Source organism: Hypomesus nipponensis, chromosome 23, assembly GCF_054491055.1.
Source record: "Hypomesus nipponensis isolate SF chromosome 23, ASM5449105v1, whole genome shotgun sequence".
Classification (NCBI taxonomy): domain Eukaryota; kingdom Metazoa; phylum Chordata; class Actinopteri; order Osmeriformes; family Osmeridae; genus Hypomesus; species Hypomesus nipponensis.
This window is the reverse complement of record NC_140383.1, coordinates 9,826,673-9,845,281: the sequence shown is the minus strand read 5'-3', so window position 1 is coordinate 9,845,281 and position 18,609 is coordinate 9,826,673. Positions and strand designations below refer to the sequence as shown.

The following is an 18,609-nucleotide window of genomic DNA, read 5'->3' as shown; positions in this document are numbered from 1 at the left end:
CTAATGGCTCATCAAATCTGACAGCAACAGACAGCAGACAGGCCAAGGAAATGAATTATATAACCTGCCATATTGTCCCTCTCAGAGAGAGTCCTGTCAAACAGGATCTGGCACACATACAGTACATGCAAGGAAAGTGGCAGGAGAGAAATGGAGATGGGACAATATGTAGAAAAGAAGACAAGTCTAAGAGAGAACAGACAGACTGAGAGACGAGAAGATAAGCATTGGCACTGAGCAGAGCATGAAAGGCCAAGGGGACTGCCATAAGCTCTCAAATATCCATTTATCAGTGTGTGTTTATGCATCTGACAAAACTCTGTGACCCTGATTCAGAAAACTAGGACACAACACACTTCACTATTGATGATAAATAACAAAGAGCCAACGGCCCACACACACATGATAATGGGGAGACCAGTTAAAGTAAAGCAGACCGTTCACATTCAAACTGCATGGTTTCTGGTAATTAAAGGTCGCAAGAGTGCTCACTGAGGTCCTTGGGTGAGAGAAACAATAAGAGTGAGGAGGGGGGGGGGGGCTATGTGATACAACTGTACCAGCTCTCTCTGAGAGGCATGTTGGACTTGATGCATCCGAGGATAATGGGACTTTGGGACATGTCTGCTCAGTGATGTATCTGAGCCTGTCCTCCTCTTCACCCTACTCATCTGTGCCGAGGGTCTGGTCGGCTCACCCAGGAGAGGTCCACATCCCGGTCTCAGCCCTTCAATGGTCTTGCTTTTGTTGTGTGGATCCTAAGAGGATCATGTAAGGTCTTGCTGAAGTGTTTCTGGAATAAATTGATTGGAAAGTAACATCATTTAAAACTTTTGTTTTCTTTTTCGTGGACTTAGAGCGATCGATCGATGCCTCTTTTCGTTGCATACGTGCCTGCACATTGTGTGGTGAAAATACACTTTAATTTAATTTAATACTTTTTGTACAGTAGCCTGTATTTCACCCTTTCTGCATTTTTCCATTGTCAACGGTCTTTATTGATTCACCAGCAGGTGGCAGCAGAATAACTCTTTGGTCGTTATTAAGCGCTGGGCCACTCGCAAGATGCCCAAGTCTCCACCCTTGCAGTCCGAAGTAGCGTGTCAGTCATGTTTCGTTTCTTTATGAATGTATCCTGATCAGTAAAATCGTCTGTGATAATAGTGATATTGTAGGGCTACGCTTGTATGATATATAGGATATATTGTATCTGGTGAATTGCACTTAAATTTAGTCATAGAAAAGCCAAGTTTCCAACCAACGAATCCACAAAACATTTACTATAATACTGCGTGTCTCACGTTATATTCATTTTTGTATTTAGAAAGAGGAAGTATTACTCAAAAATGCTTTATGGGTGTAATTCTGCACCTGCAGAAATGAGACAATTCCAACGGGATCAGCTACGGGATAGCTGAGTGGGCGTAAAGGCGGCGCGCGGCCCCAGCCCTCCTCAGCCCAGACAAAAAAACTTTCACCCAATCAGCTACACCCCAAGAAACTTCGCACAGTCGAGTTTTGTCGGATACCTTCTGTTCCCTATCATTTCGTTTTGATTCTGGTCTGTAGGTGGTTGCTCTCCTGCCGAGATACCATTGTTTTTATGCTAACATTCTCTTTCACTCGCTGGGATGTCTATTGTGTGCGCTCTAGTTTATAGGGACGCAAGGATGCCCCAGATGATTACACCCGTCTGAGGATCGCTGATCTCGACCGAGACTATCTCTCTCTCTCTAATTCTCAGTACTGTTCTTACACCCCCGTCCTTCGCTATGAGTTGCCTAGATGTGATGTATCACCAGAGCTATGGCTCGCACTATCTCCCAGCGACTCCAGCGGCGGCAGCGGCAGCCTACAAAGCGGCGTACTATCACCACCATCATCATCACCAACAGCAACAGGTGGGTCTCTGGACGAACGTCTTGTGTTGTGAGCTGGAGTAGAGAAGGATTTTACAACATTCGTATCGTATTCGGCATACACTGTGGACCAGGAAGCGTCAATCTTTTATCTAATCTTTTCTCAAGATATTTTTTCAGCAAAATTCATTTTTGACGGGTCTTATTTAATTCATTTTATTTAGTTCTTACTTAAACATGTCATTAGTCATGAGTCAATTGTCACTCTGGAATGTTGATCATTGTTTCTTGAACATTAAGAACAACAGAGAGGTCTACATCCCAATCCAAATGTTTTCAGAAAAAGTACTCTTTGGGAAAAGGACAACATTTAGCTTTTATTTGTATTGAATCTAGAGGATAAAAAATGTAATCCTTTCCAGCAACTCACTTTTAACCACTTTCAAATTGCAAAGTGGACATTTTAGAACAATTTATAACTTTTAAGAATTAAGTCTTAAAATACATAGCCTATTTGAAAAGAGATGGCATATTGTGTGCACTGCACTATCAATCTCTTGCCTTCTCTCTTTCCCTAACTGTTCTCTCCCTTCCCGTCTCTCCATCTGTCTCTCAGAAGAAGCTGAGTGCGTACAGTAAGATGCAAGAATGTGTGGAACAGCAGTCTTTTGGGAGGCAGCGTGCTGGCCGAACGGCCGGGGAGCAAGGGGTCCGGAGGGGCCTTGAGGGACCAGGGGCTGGGGCAGGGACAGGGTCTGGGGATGGAGCTGGGGCTGGGCCAGGGAAGGACAGCCACCCTCCGGAGTACCTGAGCTCCAGGTGTGTCCTGTTCACCTACTTCCATGGAGACATCGGAGACGTGGTGGATGAACATTTCTCCCGTGCTCTGAGCCAACCCAGCGCCTTCAGTGGGGAAACCAAGCCCACCAGGACCCACACAGCACCAGCCTCAGCAAGCATCTGGAAAGGTAAGAAAACCTCATTGCAGACATTCATTTGAGTATATGTATTTATCTATATATTATTTATATATCACATACTCGTCTAAACACAGATGTGAAATGGGTAATTCTGAAGAAAGAAATGCTTGGCTCAAAATGCATGTTCCTAGCTTGAGTCAGTCAGTTTAGCTTAGTGACACTTCTAAACCGTATCTGAGACAGGCTGTAAATGTCTCCTCTTTTTTCTTTCCTTTTCTCTGTTCCAGATGGCTTGTCTCTCTCGGACGGCCAGTGCAGCTCCTTCCCCTCCTCTGTGTGGAGTACTGCTTATCCCTCCCAGCCCAGCCCCTGCCTCCCCTCCGTCTCCGTCTCCATCCATCCAGACTTCTCCCCCAGTCCTGCTGCCTTCCACGCCCCAGACGGGGCACTCTGGGCAGGCCCCGCTCTCTCCCAGGCCAGCCTGCCCCCTCAGGCCTCCCTCCCCGATGCCTGGTCTTACAGCCTCAGCCCCCAGACACCAGCGAGCTACCCACACGTCCACGAGGTCTACCCCCATCCCCACCAACATCCCCACTCCCACCCCCACACGCACGTGCACAGCCGTCACCCCCACCCGATGTTACACTCTCACCCGGGCCATGGCCCAGCCCTGGACCCCAGGTTCAGCCCGCTGTTGTTGCCTGGAGTTCGTCCCCAGAGCCATAGCTCAGCCCACAGTCCTGGATCCCACAGCTCACCTCACGGGGGGGCTCTGAAGACTGAGCTGGACCCAAGCAGCCCCAGTCCTGCCCCAGCCCCCTCCACATGGCCTTCGACTCTCCATGGAGCCCTGGATGTCTACGATTCAGGTATGCAGACCTGATGTACATATACAAACACATATACACACAGTACACACATACAGAACACTATAAGGCTTGGCAAACTAGACTATTTCATGTTACTGTATGTGCATTCTAGTAAAGGTTTCGTGTTTTGATTGTTTCTCTGTAGTTGTGGAGCAGGATAAAGTGAAGGGCTCAATTTGGTTCTAAGAGGCAGCGGACCCATCTCCCTGACTCAGAGCTGTGATCGGCACAGCACCCATGGGCCTGGAGCTGGAATCCTGCCTGGAAACTTGACACATTTCCTGGGAATACAAGAATTTTGTCAAGAAGAGAGACTCTGTCCTCAGCTCCTAGTGTTTTTGTCATCGTGATCCCAGCTCTGAGATGTCTCTGGAGAGATGCAGTTTTGTGAGGCCTGTCCACGGCTTTAGTTCTGTTTAAAGAACCTCATTTTGTGGGAACACTGCTTACTTGCCTTGTTGTCCCTCTTTTTTCTAAAATGGTTTTGTGTATATGTTATGTGTGTGCGTATGTGTGTGTGTGTGTAATTTCCTTGTGATGTATTTTGTGTTTACAGATGTCAGGAGTTGTCGTAAGATAAGTGTCACATGCTAAATTGATGTCAAATGCTATTCTGTTATTTTCCCTTGTGCTGAAGAAAAACATACTGTAAATATTGATATCCATAATAAATTGCTGAGTTCTATGAGCAAACACTCACCATTTTTAAGATCTAAATATTTATCCTTCTTGGAACTGATTATCAATTGCATTCGAAGCTACAAGTTGATTTAACACATTCATCAAGTGAACACTAGGCTGGGCAGCCTTTCTCTGTCCTGAGAAATGCTTTAGACAGACCTCAATGACAGTATATGACAGACTATGGACCTTGTAAGAGGGTAACCTTAACTGAAACATGTGGTACTGGTATGAGGCTGCTCTAAGCCTAACAAAGGCTGAATTCCTCAGACAGTTATTGTAAGATACCATGACATATATGTCGCCTGTCTGTTTCGCCACACTAAGGAATGTATTTCCTGTCTGGACAGGAAGTTCACCCAAGAGGGGCAAACACAAACACACAGACACCAGCTGATCAGATATTTCAACCACACACACTGCACACAAAAAAGAATTGTAACACAAACACACACACACACACACACACACACACACAGTGTCTGACTGCAGACATGTCCTCATACAGACATAGATAGTGGACATGAGATAGGGAAGAGCATCTTAAAGAAGGTCAGCACTAATCGACTACACTCTGGAGAATGTGTGGAGTGGCAGCTATGCATTCTGGTGTGAAATTGAACATTTCGCAGGGAAAAATGCAGCTTTAAATATTTCAAGATTCTTTCCTAGTCATAGTGCCAGGACCAGCATTATTCTTATCCACGACGGACAGCTGTGCAAGAGAGTGTGTGTTTGTGGGTGTTTTAGTGTCTCTGAGTGAGATGTCTGACCAGGTGGTGTGAGCAGTCATCTAACATTCCAGCTTCCTCTGCCAGTCAGACAGTAAAGAGGTCTCACTGCAAAACTCTATGAACCCACTCAAGTTCCATGCTGTAGAAAGTCTGCTTCTCAAAAAAGAGTTACAATGAATCTTAAGTGTATACAAATATATACATGATGTACTGTATCGCTCTGGATAAGAGTGTCTGCTAAATGACAAAATGGTAATGTAAATGACGAAATGTATCCTGTAGATGCTACATCCTTTAACAATGGATGCAGTTAATGAAGCTAGACGTGTATTTATTTTGTGATGGTCCCTCATAATTGTAGCCCTACTGGACTTGAGCCGTTTTCTTGTCATTTCTTGTTTGTTGTGTTCTTCTGTGACAACCCAAATATAACCGTAGATCATGACCAGTAAACAGTCCTACTCGTAACAATAAGGTGGCCTCTATTACTGCAGCAAGGGTCTCTATAGATCTCCAGTAATTAGTGCTTAGTGGGCTGGACCAGGGAGAAAGATGAGACTGGGTAAGAGAGCCGAGCAAGTACATGCTGCAGTGGTGGAGAAAGGGTACAGATCAATGGAGATACCACCCATGCCTCTACTCTCCTCTCCTCTCTCCTCTCTTCTCCTCTCCAGCCTGTAGGCACAGTGCTACAACTCTGGCTTGCTCCTCATTAGCATTAGCATGTATCCTCCACATCAGCATGTCATGCACTTATATGCTAACGGCACTGCACTCCTGCTGGCTGCCCGGGGGTGCACCACAGGCGCTTCCAGTCAGGAGGAGCCAGAGCAGGGGAAGGGGGAGATGAAGCAAGCCCAGCACCGAGTAGATGCAGGGGACAACTAAAAGGATGACAGCCGATGGGAAAAAAACTTAAGATGCGTCAGTTCACTTTCACTACAATAGTACGTGGATGGAATGGGTAGAATAGTGTGTGAGACAACGAAAGAGAAAGATGTTTAGGAAAAGGGAAATGCAGTCAAGTTGTAGCATTCACGTTCGATTCGACTGAGAGAAGGGGTTTATTTTGCTTTCTTAAATATCCCTGACCTGCAATGTATAAATACCAGTGTGAATAGTAAACACAGCGACTTCTTAAGGCTTTCTAAAATAAAATGTAATGAGAACAGGCTGAGCTGAACCCTGAGCCAATCTCCCTCACGCAATCTCCTCACACAATGACATAGCTACTCAACAGACTCTTAACTTACCTTTAGGATTGGTCTTTCATACTGGGTTCATTTAATCTATGTGACAAAGATTTAATTTGACAAAGGGAGGACATGTATTCTTGAATTGTTTATCTGACTCGCAGACTTGTGACATAAGACTGGATTTTCTAGCCAGGAAGCTCTCATGCAAGGGTTATGTAGATATTTGACTAAGCGCTTTCTCTTGAGGGGCAGTTCTGGGTGTATGTCAAGCCCTCTGTGACTTTGCTTGTAAAAAGGGCTTTACAAAGAAATTTGATTGGATTTGATCTACCCAGGTTTGGCCTCTTATAAGTTGATTACTAATAACTATTTCCATAAACTCTGTGGTAGAAGGATAGAAGGAGGATCGGAGAAGGAGAGAGAGGGGGTTGTGAAGATGTGAACAAAGCGAGGTCATCCAGAACTTCCAGATGAATGAAGAGAAGAATGTTCCAGATCATTCTGATCTGCTACTCACCCCAACAGTATAGCTTCCCTCTGTCAACTCTCTCACACATATCTTAAAAGCCAAGCTGATAAAATCTTGTAATCAAAGTCATATAAGTGTGATGATTTGAACAGATGGTTTTTGGCCTGAGATTGAATTCAAAAGTACGACCAGGGGCTAAATGCTTGATTAAACAGGTCCTGTGTATCTTTGCTGTGGGTGTGGTTAATCAGACTGTGCCTCTAGATTCACTGTTCATGTTCCATGAGAAGTAATCCAACAACATAAACACACAGGATGATGTGGCCCAACTTCTTTTTTTTACTGTACTTCAAACTTGATCAAAGTCTTATCAAATGAGCTGTGTGGTCTTGTAATGAGGGTGAGATGTGAGATTCTGCCAAACACAATCGAGCCAAACACAACCTCTCTTCCCTCTGAACACTCTGAGCTAGTCTGTCCTCTCCTTCCCTTCTTGCTACACCCAGAAAGTACCAGTGAGACCAGGTCAGGACTCCTGTCTTCTCCAGCCAGCCAAACAGAGAGTGAGAGTGGGAGTGCTGATCTGTCAAAACATGGCCCCTGTCCCCATCCGTAGGCCACATTCCTGAGTAATTGAGCGGATGATTAGTCTAACAATCACCAACACAATGCCAGCTGTCTGAATGTGAACCTGCATAAATACAGACATGGGGCTCGTACGGCTAGACAGAGAGAGGCATATGGCAGTCATAAGCTAGCCTCAGTCCTCCTCCACCCCCCCCATCCTCCACTCTGCGCACTCCAGTCCGTACGCCAGCTCCTCTCCCTACTAGCAGGGTAATTGGAGCTAATTTGCCCTCCTCATGCGAAGAAAAGGAGATGAAACACTAGATCCTGGGTGTGTTTAAGTATTAGGGGTGTGTGAGAGTATTAGGTGTGTGTGTGTGTGTGTGCATGAGTGTTTTGGGGGTGTATGTGGAGGGGCCTGGCTTTTGAAACAGCCTCTTTCTGTCAACACTAGTATCTAATGAAGAAGGCTAGGGTTGTTACAAGATATGTGTCCCCCGATTAACCTTATTGGAGGGTCAGTTGCTTTTAGGTGTCACCTGATCACACATTAACGAGCACCCGTGGACACCCGCAGAGCTCATGAGAGATAATGGAAGTGCCCCCATAATCATAAAACCCTACTGTTTGGAATGCCAGAAAAGATTGAACGTGTCCCAATTCACGGTATGTCCTTTCTTTCTCCCTCCCCATTTTCAGGTCTCTTCCACACAGTTTGGATGGATGGATGGCAAACTTCCACAACATGTACTGTAATCACCTATCTCACTGAAACCCCAGCAGACCGAACCCCCATTCCCCTCTCCAGCATTGTCCCTGCCTTTCCTCACAGATTTGGAATATCCAGCACTGTGCCATGAGAGACACGTCACTTCAGCATGTTTAATGATGCACAATATAAAGCGTGTCATTCCCTGTTTCAACCACAGCCATGCTGTTTACATGAACGGCAGCCCATGGCATGGGGCTCTGAAACGATGCTTGCATGCATGTGGTCTTTTGGAACTAGCAGCTGACAGGGATGTACAATTAAAGTCAAATGCACAGTGAAACCACAGGCTCGGATCAACAATGATGAGTGTTTACAATCTGCAGTAAGAATACCCCCCCTCCACACCTGCCCACACACAGCCTGGAATGGAGGGCACATACCTCTCTCTTGCTCGCTCTCTCTCTGCCTCTTTCACACTCATGTCGTCTTAATCTTTCTTTCCCTACCTCTCTCTTTTTCTGTCCCTCAGATGACACTGTCTTTCTAACAAACACACACACTCACTCTCGCCGTTTTGTCTCTCTCTACCTCCCGGGGTAGAGACAGTCTAACATTCTCTCTCACACACACACACTCTCTCTGTCTCTCTTTTTGGCTCTTGTATACTTACTGTCTCTCTCTCTCTCTCTCTCTCTCTCTCTCTCTCTCTCTCTCTCTCTCTCTCTCTCTCTCTCTCTCTCTCTCTCTCTCTCTCTCTCTCTCTCTCTCTCTCTCTCTCTCTCTCTCTCTCTCTCTCTCTCTCTCTCTCTCTCTCTCTCTCTCTCTCTCTCTCTCTCTCTCTCTCTCTCTCTCTCTCTCTCTCTCTCTCTCTCTCTATCACTCTCTTACACACACACACACACACTCCCTCACTCTCTGCCACTTTCACACACATAGTCACTGTGTCTTTCCCAACCTCTCTCTCTTTATTTCTCTCAGAAAACACTGTCTATCTTTTACACACGCACAATCTTACTCGCTCTTTCTTGCTGTCTTTCCTAAAATGTTCCACTCCCCCCTCTCTCTTTCTCTTTCCTTCTCTCTTTCATCTTCATTCTATGTCCATATCTCACTTAATTTCTCCCATGTCTTAATAGACAGTGTAATAAAGCTTTAATGACGCCATCAAATGTTCATATGGGCACTGTGCAGGATTACTGTGGAAGGAGTGTTGGAGCCGTGTTGTTGCTTTGGGGCATAAAGGAAATGTAATGGATGTTAGTCTTTCCATGTGCTCCATTGCCCTGGTAGTCCTGGAAACTGTTTTCGATTTGAAACATGTTGTCAAAGGTAGCCCTGGTACCAGGACTAAGCTATAGTGCACACTGTAGGTCGTTTAACAGCCACAGTATGACACAATGTAAGGTGTTAACTAAATTCCTTGTCCCGACATGGCTGTTTGTGAAAAACATGAATAAATTAAACTCAAAACAACAACAGGGGGGACTGGTGAAGGAATAACGCTCCATCATCTACCAAAACCCTAAATCCCCCTAAACATTTCTAAATCTCAATTTGAAACCGTTCAAACATTCTATTAAGATTGCAATGTGTCATAATATTTTCAAATCTGAAGTGCCAATTTGACAGCCATGAGCAGCATCTGCTACTGATAACATCATGTTAAGAACTAATGGATTTCTGAGAAAAATAAGGGATTTCTGAGAAAATCTTTCCATCAGAGCCAGAAATTCCGGTGATAATGACCATTGAATAAGTTGGAAGAATTGTTGTGTGTGTGTGGGAGAGCTAACATTAGGTGTAAGGTCTACACAATGTCACTACCCTACAAGCCACCGTATTTGACATTTGTTGACTGTTCGGTGGATCTCATGCTACCTCATTTTCTAAGATGAAACAACGTCCATTCAGACGCAGAAAGCCTTTTTGCCATAAATAATGGGTGTTTGTCAACGCACAGCCAACACATTTGGTCATGTGCATCCGTTTGTTTCCAAGAGCAATCTACAGCACTGTGCTGTGACTGAAGACAAGATAGAGTACTATGTGAGATGAATCCTAAAAACGGTGTTGGATTTGAAGAGGAGGTTTTGAATTCATTCACAAAAAGACAGACCGAGCAGTCAAGTCAGCCAGTGGACTCTCTCCCTCCTTCCCTCCCTCGCCAGACTCGGGTAATGTGCCAGGAACCACACAGCCCAACGCATAGCTAACATTCCTCAGCTCTCTAATAGCAGATTAGTGGGCAGCCAACACCTGTTTCCCCTGCACACCCAGGCTGTGGAGGCAGACTGCAGGCCTTTACTTTACTCTGCTTTTCTGGAAGCATTCAGCCCCGTCCAGCGCACTGTGCCACAAAACTCCTACCTGGAGGACAGGACTACGGATGTGTGTGTGTGTGTGTGTGTGTGGGTGTGCTCGCGTCCTCTGCCTCTTCCCCTCCCAGAGATCCTGTGGTCTCTCTCCCAGAGGAGAATCCGACGAAACACACACACACACCTCCCCTCACACACTGCCTTTGTTATTTAATTGAGTTAGAACAGAGCTGAGGGTTCATAGAGGAAGTCATCTGTCAGCAGCCTGTCATGTTTCCAATTACACTCAACCAGTGAGCCTTCGTGTCCACAATACATTTGGTGTTTAATAATGAATGACTGATGCATGTATTTGCACTGATTTTGTGCACCTTTGGTGACAAAATGAAAGGTTGAATCTCACTCACACACACACACACACACACACATACACACTCACGCACATGCACACGCAAACAAGTGACTGCCTGTGACAAGTGACATAGTGACTTCCCCTGTGACACCTGCTAGTCATTCCTGTCCCTCTGCCGTCCAACCCTACCTGCTGCCACTGCCCCTAACTGCCCATACCAGGGATTCCAGCCTCACAGAGGGACATCCCTTAAGCTCTGACCCCTGCATTTCAGTGTGTCCAAAAGTAGGGGGATGGATGAGAAATCCGAAAGGACGGGAGATTCAAGATGCTATAACCACCACAGAGGACTCAATATTCCTATCATATCATACGGTTGTCTCCTCGTTTATTTGTGATTGCTGTTGAAAATGGGTTAAATTGGTCCATATGCACCTCTGCACTGTGACTTATCCGCATCAGTGTCTGCTGCAAATCCCACAGTTCATTGTCTTAATTGTTAGATTGTTAAGTGTATACAGGTGGGCAAGCCACATCCATTAATTGACAGCATCTGTTTGTTGGTGATAAAAAGTAGTTAAACTGTTTGGAATGTTGAATGCTTTTTATGGAAATGGCCATTTTAGGCTTTTTTTCTGTTTGTTTTGAAAATATCATTATTATTGTTTTGTAACAGATTGGTATGACATGAAAAATGACCCTTTTACTTGAGCTTCTTTTTTTTTTTTACCCCGTACAATGTTGCCCGGCTTCATTGCCGAGATCAAATGACGCTGCTTTAGCGAACGAGGAGTCATGGATCAAAGTATGGAGGATGCCGTGTGTTTGTGTGCGAGAGAGGGAGAGTGTTTGTGTGCGTCCTGTGCCGGTCAGGCGTGAGCGAGACCCATCCTGTGTGATCCTGACAGCGAAGAGTGTAATCTGAGGGATAACGTGCTCTTTACCCTGCTGATCCTCTCCTGTCCTCAGGCTCTGACAGGATGACATGCATCACTCCAGAGGGGAACTCACACTAATTGGCAGCTAATTCCCTGCTCCCCTCAGATCCCCTACTGGCCAGGCTTTTGTCCTGCTGTCCGGCCTGACTCCCTGCAGCCCCTGACCTCCCTCTGGGAGGCCCCAGCAGGGCCTCTTGTCCAGGCCTCGGCCTGCCCACTGGGCCCTGTCACTGAAACCTGGGACTGGAGTTGGGAGCTTCCCCCCCTGCCGGGCATGTCTCTCCCTGGGTGACAGGAGAGCCAGCCCTAAATCAGCCAGGCCGGCCCCCTTGTCACATGCCTTACTCACACACCACTCACACTCTACACCGGCAAATATTGCAAATACAGTGAAAGATGACCACCCGTGTTTTTATAGAAGTACACTTTCACCCTTTAACTTGGGCATGAAAGCACACAAACACAGACAAACAAACCCACCCAATCTACACCCCTGTACTTCTCTCCCTTGTGTGATAGTGATTGACAGGCGCTGTCAGAGGTGGACACGTGACGTATGTGAGGCCTTCCCTCCTGTCTTGTTCTCCTTCCCATGAAGCCTTTGTGCTGTGGGTGCAGGTGGCAGGAGCAGTCAGGAGCATGTCACACAGACAGGAAGAGTAGAACACACATACATACCCGCACACACACACACACTCTCTTTTGCACACTATGTAAACACACACACAGACAGACACACACATACTTCCCCCCCTCTCTCTCTCTCTCTCTCTCTCTCTCTCTCTCTCTCTCTCTCTCTCTCTCTCTCTCTCTCTGTCTTTCTGTCTCTCTCTCTCTCTGTCTCTCTCTCTCACACACACACATGCACACGTGCACACGTGCACGCACTTCCAGATCCCCATGAGGCATTAACAGTCACATCCTCCAGGAAGTGGGGTCTATCGTCGACTCCTCCCTCCGTCAGGTGTTCCTCTCTGGGGTCCATACCGGGAATGCATGCCTCCTCTCGTTCTATGCTTCCCAGCATCTACCAGGACAGGCGTCAGGACAAAGAAAAAGTGAAAGGAAGCCTTTGGTGTAATATCCTCCCTGTGGATGACAAAAAGAAGGGGGGTACAGAAGGAATTTGAAGAGCTATATGCAATAAAAGAAGTGCAAATGCATGGAAGTTTAGAGTGTACTGTGTGTGTGTGTGTGTGTGTGTGTATGGATGTGTGTGTCTATGTGAGTAGAGGCAGCGTTTGTGGAATGTGTGTTTGATAAAGGCCCTTGGCGGCTCTCTGCTGCTCTCATCGCGCCACAATGGTGTCTTTGACAGGCGGGAGAACAGGGGCATTGTGGGGCGTGAGGGGTGACACCACACAGTGTTGTGAATGTCTGGCATAGCTGGCATTCTCTGCTCTGTGCCCTCCTCAAGGCTCCAGGCTTATCAGGGATTCCTCTCCATTCCCTGCCCACACGGCCCATTGTGTGTCGGAGGATGGCTGCAAACACACAGGAGGATGCAAATGAGGTCGGGGAAAAAGAATAGGCCTCTTTGAGTTCGGCTCTCTAAAGTTGACCGATTAGGGTTGAAAACTTTGATTTGGCTGGAAAGTCTTGGGCTGTTGGGCTCTGGGGCTCGTGCAAGCCAACCGCTCTTCTGTCAAGGCTTCAGCATTTATTTGGTATCACTGAGAAGGCAGCGCTACACACAGACATGCAGAAGGGAACTGGACCAAATAGTCAAATCGGACTTTGCGGGAAATGATAGAGCAATAACCTTATGACCATTTTCTTTCCTTGAAATGAAATCCTATCAACGTCCTCAATTGCATGATGTCCTGAATGAGGCTTGACCTCAGTGTTACGAAGCCACCGAACGGACGAGAGACACAGAGAGAGGGTCAAGAGAGTAACCCTGGAGGAACAGATGGGGCACACTGCTGAATGAACAGTACATACACTCGTCCATGCCATAGCGCTAATGAACCTGGTGGGTTCAAGGATGGTCTTTTATTCATGGAGAGCAGACGGGATCAGATGGGGAGCAGGGGCTTCTGGGAGTTTGCCTGTTTGCTCTGGCAGTGACACGTCATCGGAGGAAAGCTCATTGTTGTCGTTCTGATGCCAATGAAATCGTCCATCTCCCTCCGCTACTTAGAGAGAGTCCTTTTCTGATTGGTTTTCATTTTGGCTCGGGGGAAGCTGAGGAGGAGGGGGACGAGGAAGAGGAGGTAGAGAAGAAGCGAGGGGGCGGAAGGTAGGGGAGGAAAAGAAGGACAACGAGGCTTCTCCTTTCTTTCGTATTCCCCTTCATCTCTTTTTCTCCATTCTCCCTCCTTACCCCCCCACCCTCCCCCTATTCTTTCACTTCTCGTCATCTCCCCATCAATGTGGCACATCAACTAATTCATGAGGAGGAAAACACGATTTGCTGAACTGTCCCAGTCCTGGCCCTTCACTGCCAGGGGGCTGCCTCCTTTTCTGTCACATACGCCCATTCGATCAGAGGCCTGCCCAACCCAAACTGGTCTGGTACCCAGATGGTTGTACCCCAATCTCTTTCCCTCTCTTTCAAGCTCTCATTCTCTCCCTGTCTTTCTCTTTCTCTCTCTCGGTCGATTTATCTTTTGGACACTCTCGAACCATGCGCACACATACGCACACATACTGTACAGACACACAAAAGCACACGTGCAAACAGGCAGCTGTTGCTGTGCCCGTCCATTGCCAGGTTGTTTGTGTTTGATGTGCGCAGCTGTAACCTGAGGGTCTGCCATTACTTAACATGTTTACATCTCCTCACACAGGCTAATAGACACTTGGCAACAACAGGAGTGCTTGGCTCACTTCAAAGACTGCAGCTGAACCAGCCCTCATCTGTCCTCCATAGGCAATGGGATAGGAAAATAATGCACAGCCATCATCTCAAATGAAGATGCAGTCATAAAATATCCTCGCTGAAGTATATTCATAAACTGTTATTGTGAGCACCTGTTTCAAAATCCCATTGGAAGAGCCCCTACTTCTCTCTCGGCCAAGTCAAAATTCCCCATGTCTGTCATCATCTATTTTGATGTCTGATGGTCTCCCACTTGTTTCCACATCACCACTTCCCCCTCCTTTAATGGGATGTTAGTCCCAAGAGGCAATAAACATGGGGAAGTGAAATGTGATGCCAGGCTGCATCTTTCTACCTGTGTTTGGGATGCTGTGTTGGGTGGGAACACGTTTGATCCTCCTAGTTCCCCTTTTGGGACCAATAAAGTTTCATCGTATGCATTTGTTTTATTATTTTCATTATCTTGTCAAAACACAAATGATCGACCATTACTGTATCTCAAAATACACACATACACACACACGCACTCATGGACAATTAACTTGTAGGATCTCCCAAGGTAGTGCTGGAGTAGAGTCAAGCCCATTCTGTGGGACACAGCACGATCACTGTGGAAATAACATTAACGAAAGGAATTAGCCCCTCCCATTCCACACATAAACCTGGGAACTTCATGTAATGTTCATGTAATGTTCATGCGTGTGCATGCGTGTGTGTGTGTGTAGGGTATGTGTGTGCGTGTGGGTGTTGATTTGCAGGAACACTTGTGAAGTGCTACATGTTGCAAGCGCTCATAAAGGGAGGGGGGGCGAGGGTGAAGAGAGGGAGACTCCATGCTGTGATCCCAATGCCAACTCCAGACAAGGGAACCCCAAAGAAGAAGTGCAAATTCAGTGTAACTGTTTGGTTGTTTGCGTGTTTGTGTACCTGTGTGCCCGTGTGTGTGTGTGTGTGCGTGTGTATGCGTGTTTGCGTATGCCATATGAATGTACTCTCTAGCCCAGTCAAGTGAAGAAGAAGTCTGGCGCTCGGTACCTCCCTCTCCCTGTCCCTGAGAACAAGGCCAATCAGCTATCAGTTATTCCCAAACACAAGCCTGGCTCAGAGCCTCATACAAATTCCACAACCTCCAGACAACTTGGACTGTATTTTCAGGGTAACGGTATTGGATGGCCAACATGACATTCCCAAAAAAGGCTGTTTGGCCCCAGACTAACCAGAGTGCTCCACATGACTCAATCGTATAGGAATTAGAACCCAGAAAGGGTCAGAGAAAGACTCCACAAGCCACCACAACCGCACCAACATTTCACTCTCTCACACACACAAACACACACACACTGTACAGTGCCGACAACAAACAGTTATTTTACCAAAATGCTGGAACTGTATCATGTAGTGATACAGGATTGTTGTGGCACAAATGGGAAGTTTACATGCACACACTTTTAAACATGTGGCCAAAGGAAAGAGGAAAGCTGCTCTACCATGTGCCCTGCAGTGGTAGTTAAAGTATGGGACTCGAAAGCACACATGTTAAGGGTGTCATATCAGTAAAGACAGGGGCCAATTCAGCCCGAGAGACGATCTGCAAAGAGACTTTGACGCAACTGAAATTATTTTTTCAAAGGCGGGCAAATTGACTCCCTCTTAACTCAGCTCTGACTGAGGTCTCGTGTGGGCAATTATCATTGGCAGAGCATACATCACCACAGGTCAAGGTTCACTCTGGTGTCATACAGTACCCGTTCTGAAGGAGCATTCAGTCCAGACTGAGATCCACTCTCTCCATTGCACCACTTGTCATTTCTTATCCGTTTATTGGGTAAGTCCAATGTTTCTAAAGTCTCAACAAAGTGAGAGAGAACAATAGAGAGAGAAAGTAGAGAAGAAAGTGAGAGATAGTGAGAAACAAAGAGATAAACAGAGATTCAGCCTGATGACACAACAGATCCGTTTTGTTGCCTTAGTCTTTCACGACCAGCAGAAGCATCAATTACTGCTCATTCATTCTCTTGGACACATTTATGAAAACTATGAATGAAATGCAATAGTCAATGATGAACATTAGAGGAGAGGAGAGGCCCCCTTGCTCAAAGACAACAGCAGCACCTGTCTTTTACATGACGATCATTGTAAAACTGGAGCAAGCAACAGAAACTGATTCCTACAGAAGAAGTTATTAAGACAAGAGTTGAATGAGTTTCACACAGAGCGGCCCTTGATTTATGCCAACTATATAATAGGTGCTGAAAAAACACAAAGGGAATACCACAGGGTAGAGTAATTGGACCATGGCATTATCCTATGCTGCCCTGAGTTATATTCTGCCAGATTATATGGATATAGTTTAAAGTTCTGTCCGAAAAATCCAATCAGTATCAAAGTGTAAAATGATCATGCAGTGTAAAGAGCTAATCTAAAAGTCTGATTAGAAGCCGTGGTCATTGAATAATTCAAGCAATATAAGACATTTCTACAAAAACTCAGATTTAAACAGTTTAAACATTGATTAGCTTTACTTTACCCAGAGGTCCCTTAGGGCTTATACAGTGGGTTAGCGGTAAACATTAAAATATTCATGCATCAATTAAATCTGCTTAAATTAATATCATAAATACAGCCTGACAGACCTATTAGGCCACTTAAACAGCAATATTATTATGCAAGTAAATCCTGTCTAAATCTGCTTATAGTTCAGTTTTCAGAGCAGTTTGTTAGAATGAATTTAGAGGTGTGGCACACACACACACACACACACACACACACACACACAATAGTGGGTGATCTGGGCTGATGTAACAGTCTGCCCTGCCCAGGGATCCCCCTCTCTGTCTGGGTCTGAGCAGTGTAATTGTGTTGGGTGTCCCTGATCCAGGCCTTCCTCTCACAGCTCCTATTAGCATATATAATGCATCTCTTAAGACACAAACCTACACCAATTGAAAAGCAATCAGTTTTACAGAATAGCGCTGCAATCGTGGTTTTAAAGTAATTGAGTCCCTGACTGTCTGTGTTTGTGTGGGTGCCCAGGATGTGTACTGTGTGTGTGTGTGTGTGTGTGTATGCGTGTGTATGCGTGTGTGTGTGCGTGTGCGTGCATGTGTGTGTCGTGATTGCTTTGTATCTCAAGACAGAAGATAATTGGTTCAGCAGATCGTACTGAGATGTTCGTAATTGAGGGATTTGATGTTTATTGTCTTTGTAGAGTTGTATCCCCAGGCGGACTGAATGGATGGTGTGTGTCAAAAGCAGACGGAATAGACACTAACTGTCTATCATTCTGAGAATCACACACACATCCACATGTATACACACACAAACACACACACATACACGATTAAGCAGGATGTGCTATTAAGAGTCACAGTTATCTTGCTGTTCAGAGCTAATCTTGTCTAATTTCAAATACAGTGCGTATGCCAAACCAGAACAATAATGACAGTGCCTTATTCCCCCCTTAGAGGCTGAGTGAGACGAAAGAAGTTGGTGGTGAGAGACGACAGACAGGGGATACAAGTTACCGTGAGTTTGTGTTCTTGTGTTGATTATTTTCATGGTGACTTCAGTAAATGTTGCTCCATCTTTCTCCCTATTGCTTCTCTTTTCTACAGTCCACACACACACACACACACACACACACCTTGTTTGCTTGTGTTTGGCTGTGTGGCCCAACACTGTCCTCCTCTGGTGAGATCCATTAGAACACTAGATCCACTTCTTTTTTTTTGGGGGGGGGGGGGGGACAGAACCTTTTTTGCACTAATTCTAACAAATGAAATAGATCTAATAGAGATTAGAATGAGTACCACAATTAGATTCAATTGATGTGTGACCCCAGGGAGAATGAGATTGGTTGGAAATGGTTTCTAATGGCCTTGCTAATTACCCTGACACGGACTTCATCAATCTTCCTCTCTAGAAAAATAAACCCTCCAGCTCAGAGCTCACTTTATACCTCACAGAAGGACATAGGGCATCCATACTGTTTAATCAAGGCAAATGGTCAGTTCAATAGTGGTTGTGGGTATTGGAGCCCTAATTTAAAGGGGTTTAGCAAATGTGTATCAGTTTTTACCAAGTACAGAAAGACTGAGCTAGAAGGCTTAATAGTCTGTCAAAACAAAAACCAACCAAAAACAGGATTATTTTGGTAATAGATACTATTTTCAA

The 18,609-nt window shown here is 45.7% G+C and overlaps 1 protein-coding gene and 1 long non-coding RNA gene across 2 annotated transcripts; one reads left to right on the top strand and one right to left on the bottom strand.

Annotated features, from left to right (window-relative positions):
- The first annotated feature begins 1,484 nt into the window (after positions 1 to 1,484).
- vgll3 (vestigial-like family member 3) lies at positions 1,485 to 4,336 on the top strand. Its single transcript, XM_084689314.1, has 4 exons — positions 1,485 to 1,901; positions 2,476 to 2,827; positions 3,067 to 3,648; positions 3,794 to 4,336. Exons 1-4 carry the CDS (start codon positions 1,773 to 1,775, stop codon positions 3,832 to 3,834), a joined length of 1,104 nt encoding a protein of 367 aa, XP_084545440.1. The 5' UTR covers positions 1,485 to 1,772; the 3' UTR covers positions 3,835 to 4,336.
- Positions 2,781 to 17,990, bottom strand: LOC146234145 (uncharacterized). Its single transcript, XR_014741667.1, has 3 exons — positions 17,961 to 17,990; positions 12,600 to 12,701; positions 2,781 to 2,819 (listed from the first exon to the last, which is right to left on the bottom strand). It is a non-coding gene; the product is annotated as an uncharacterized LOC146234145 (long non-coding RNA).
- Positions 17,991 to 18,609: the final 619 nt, after the last annotated feature.

Excerpts from the sequence above, each read along its gene's own strand:
- vgll3 (XM_084689314.1), top strand. The coding sequence starts at position 1,773 with ATGAGTTGCCTAGATGTGATGTATCACCAGAGCTATGGCTCGCACTAT. Across the intron at positions 2,828-3,066 it reads CTCAGCAAGCATCTGGAAAG|ATGGCTTGTCTCTCTCGGAC; the intron begins GTAAGAAAACCT and ends TCTCTGTTCCAG. Across the intron at positions 3,649-3,793 it reads CCTGGATGTCTACGATTCAG|TTGTGGAGCAGGATAAAGTG; the intron begins GTATGCAGACCT and ends GTTTCTCTGTAG.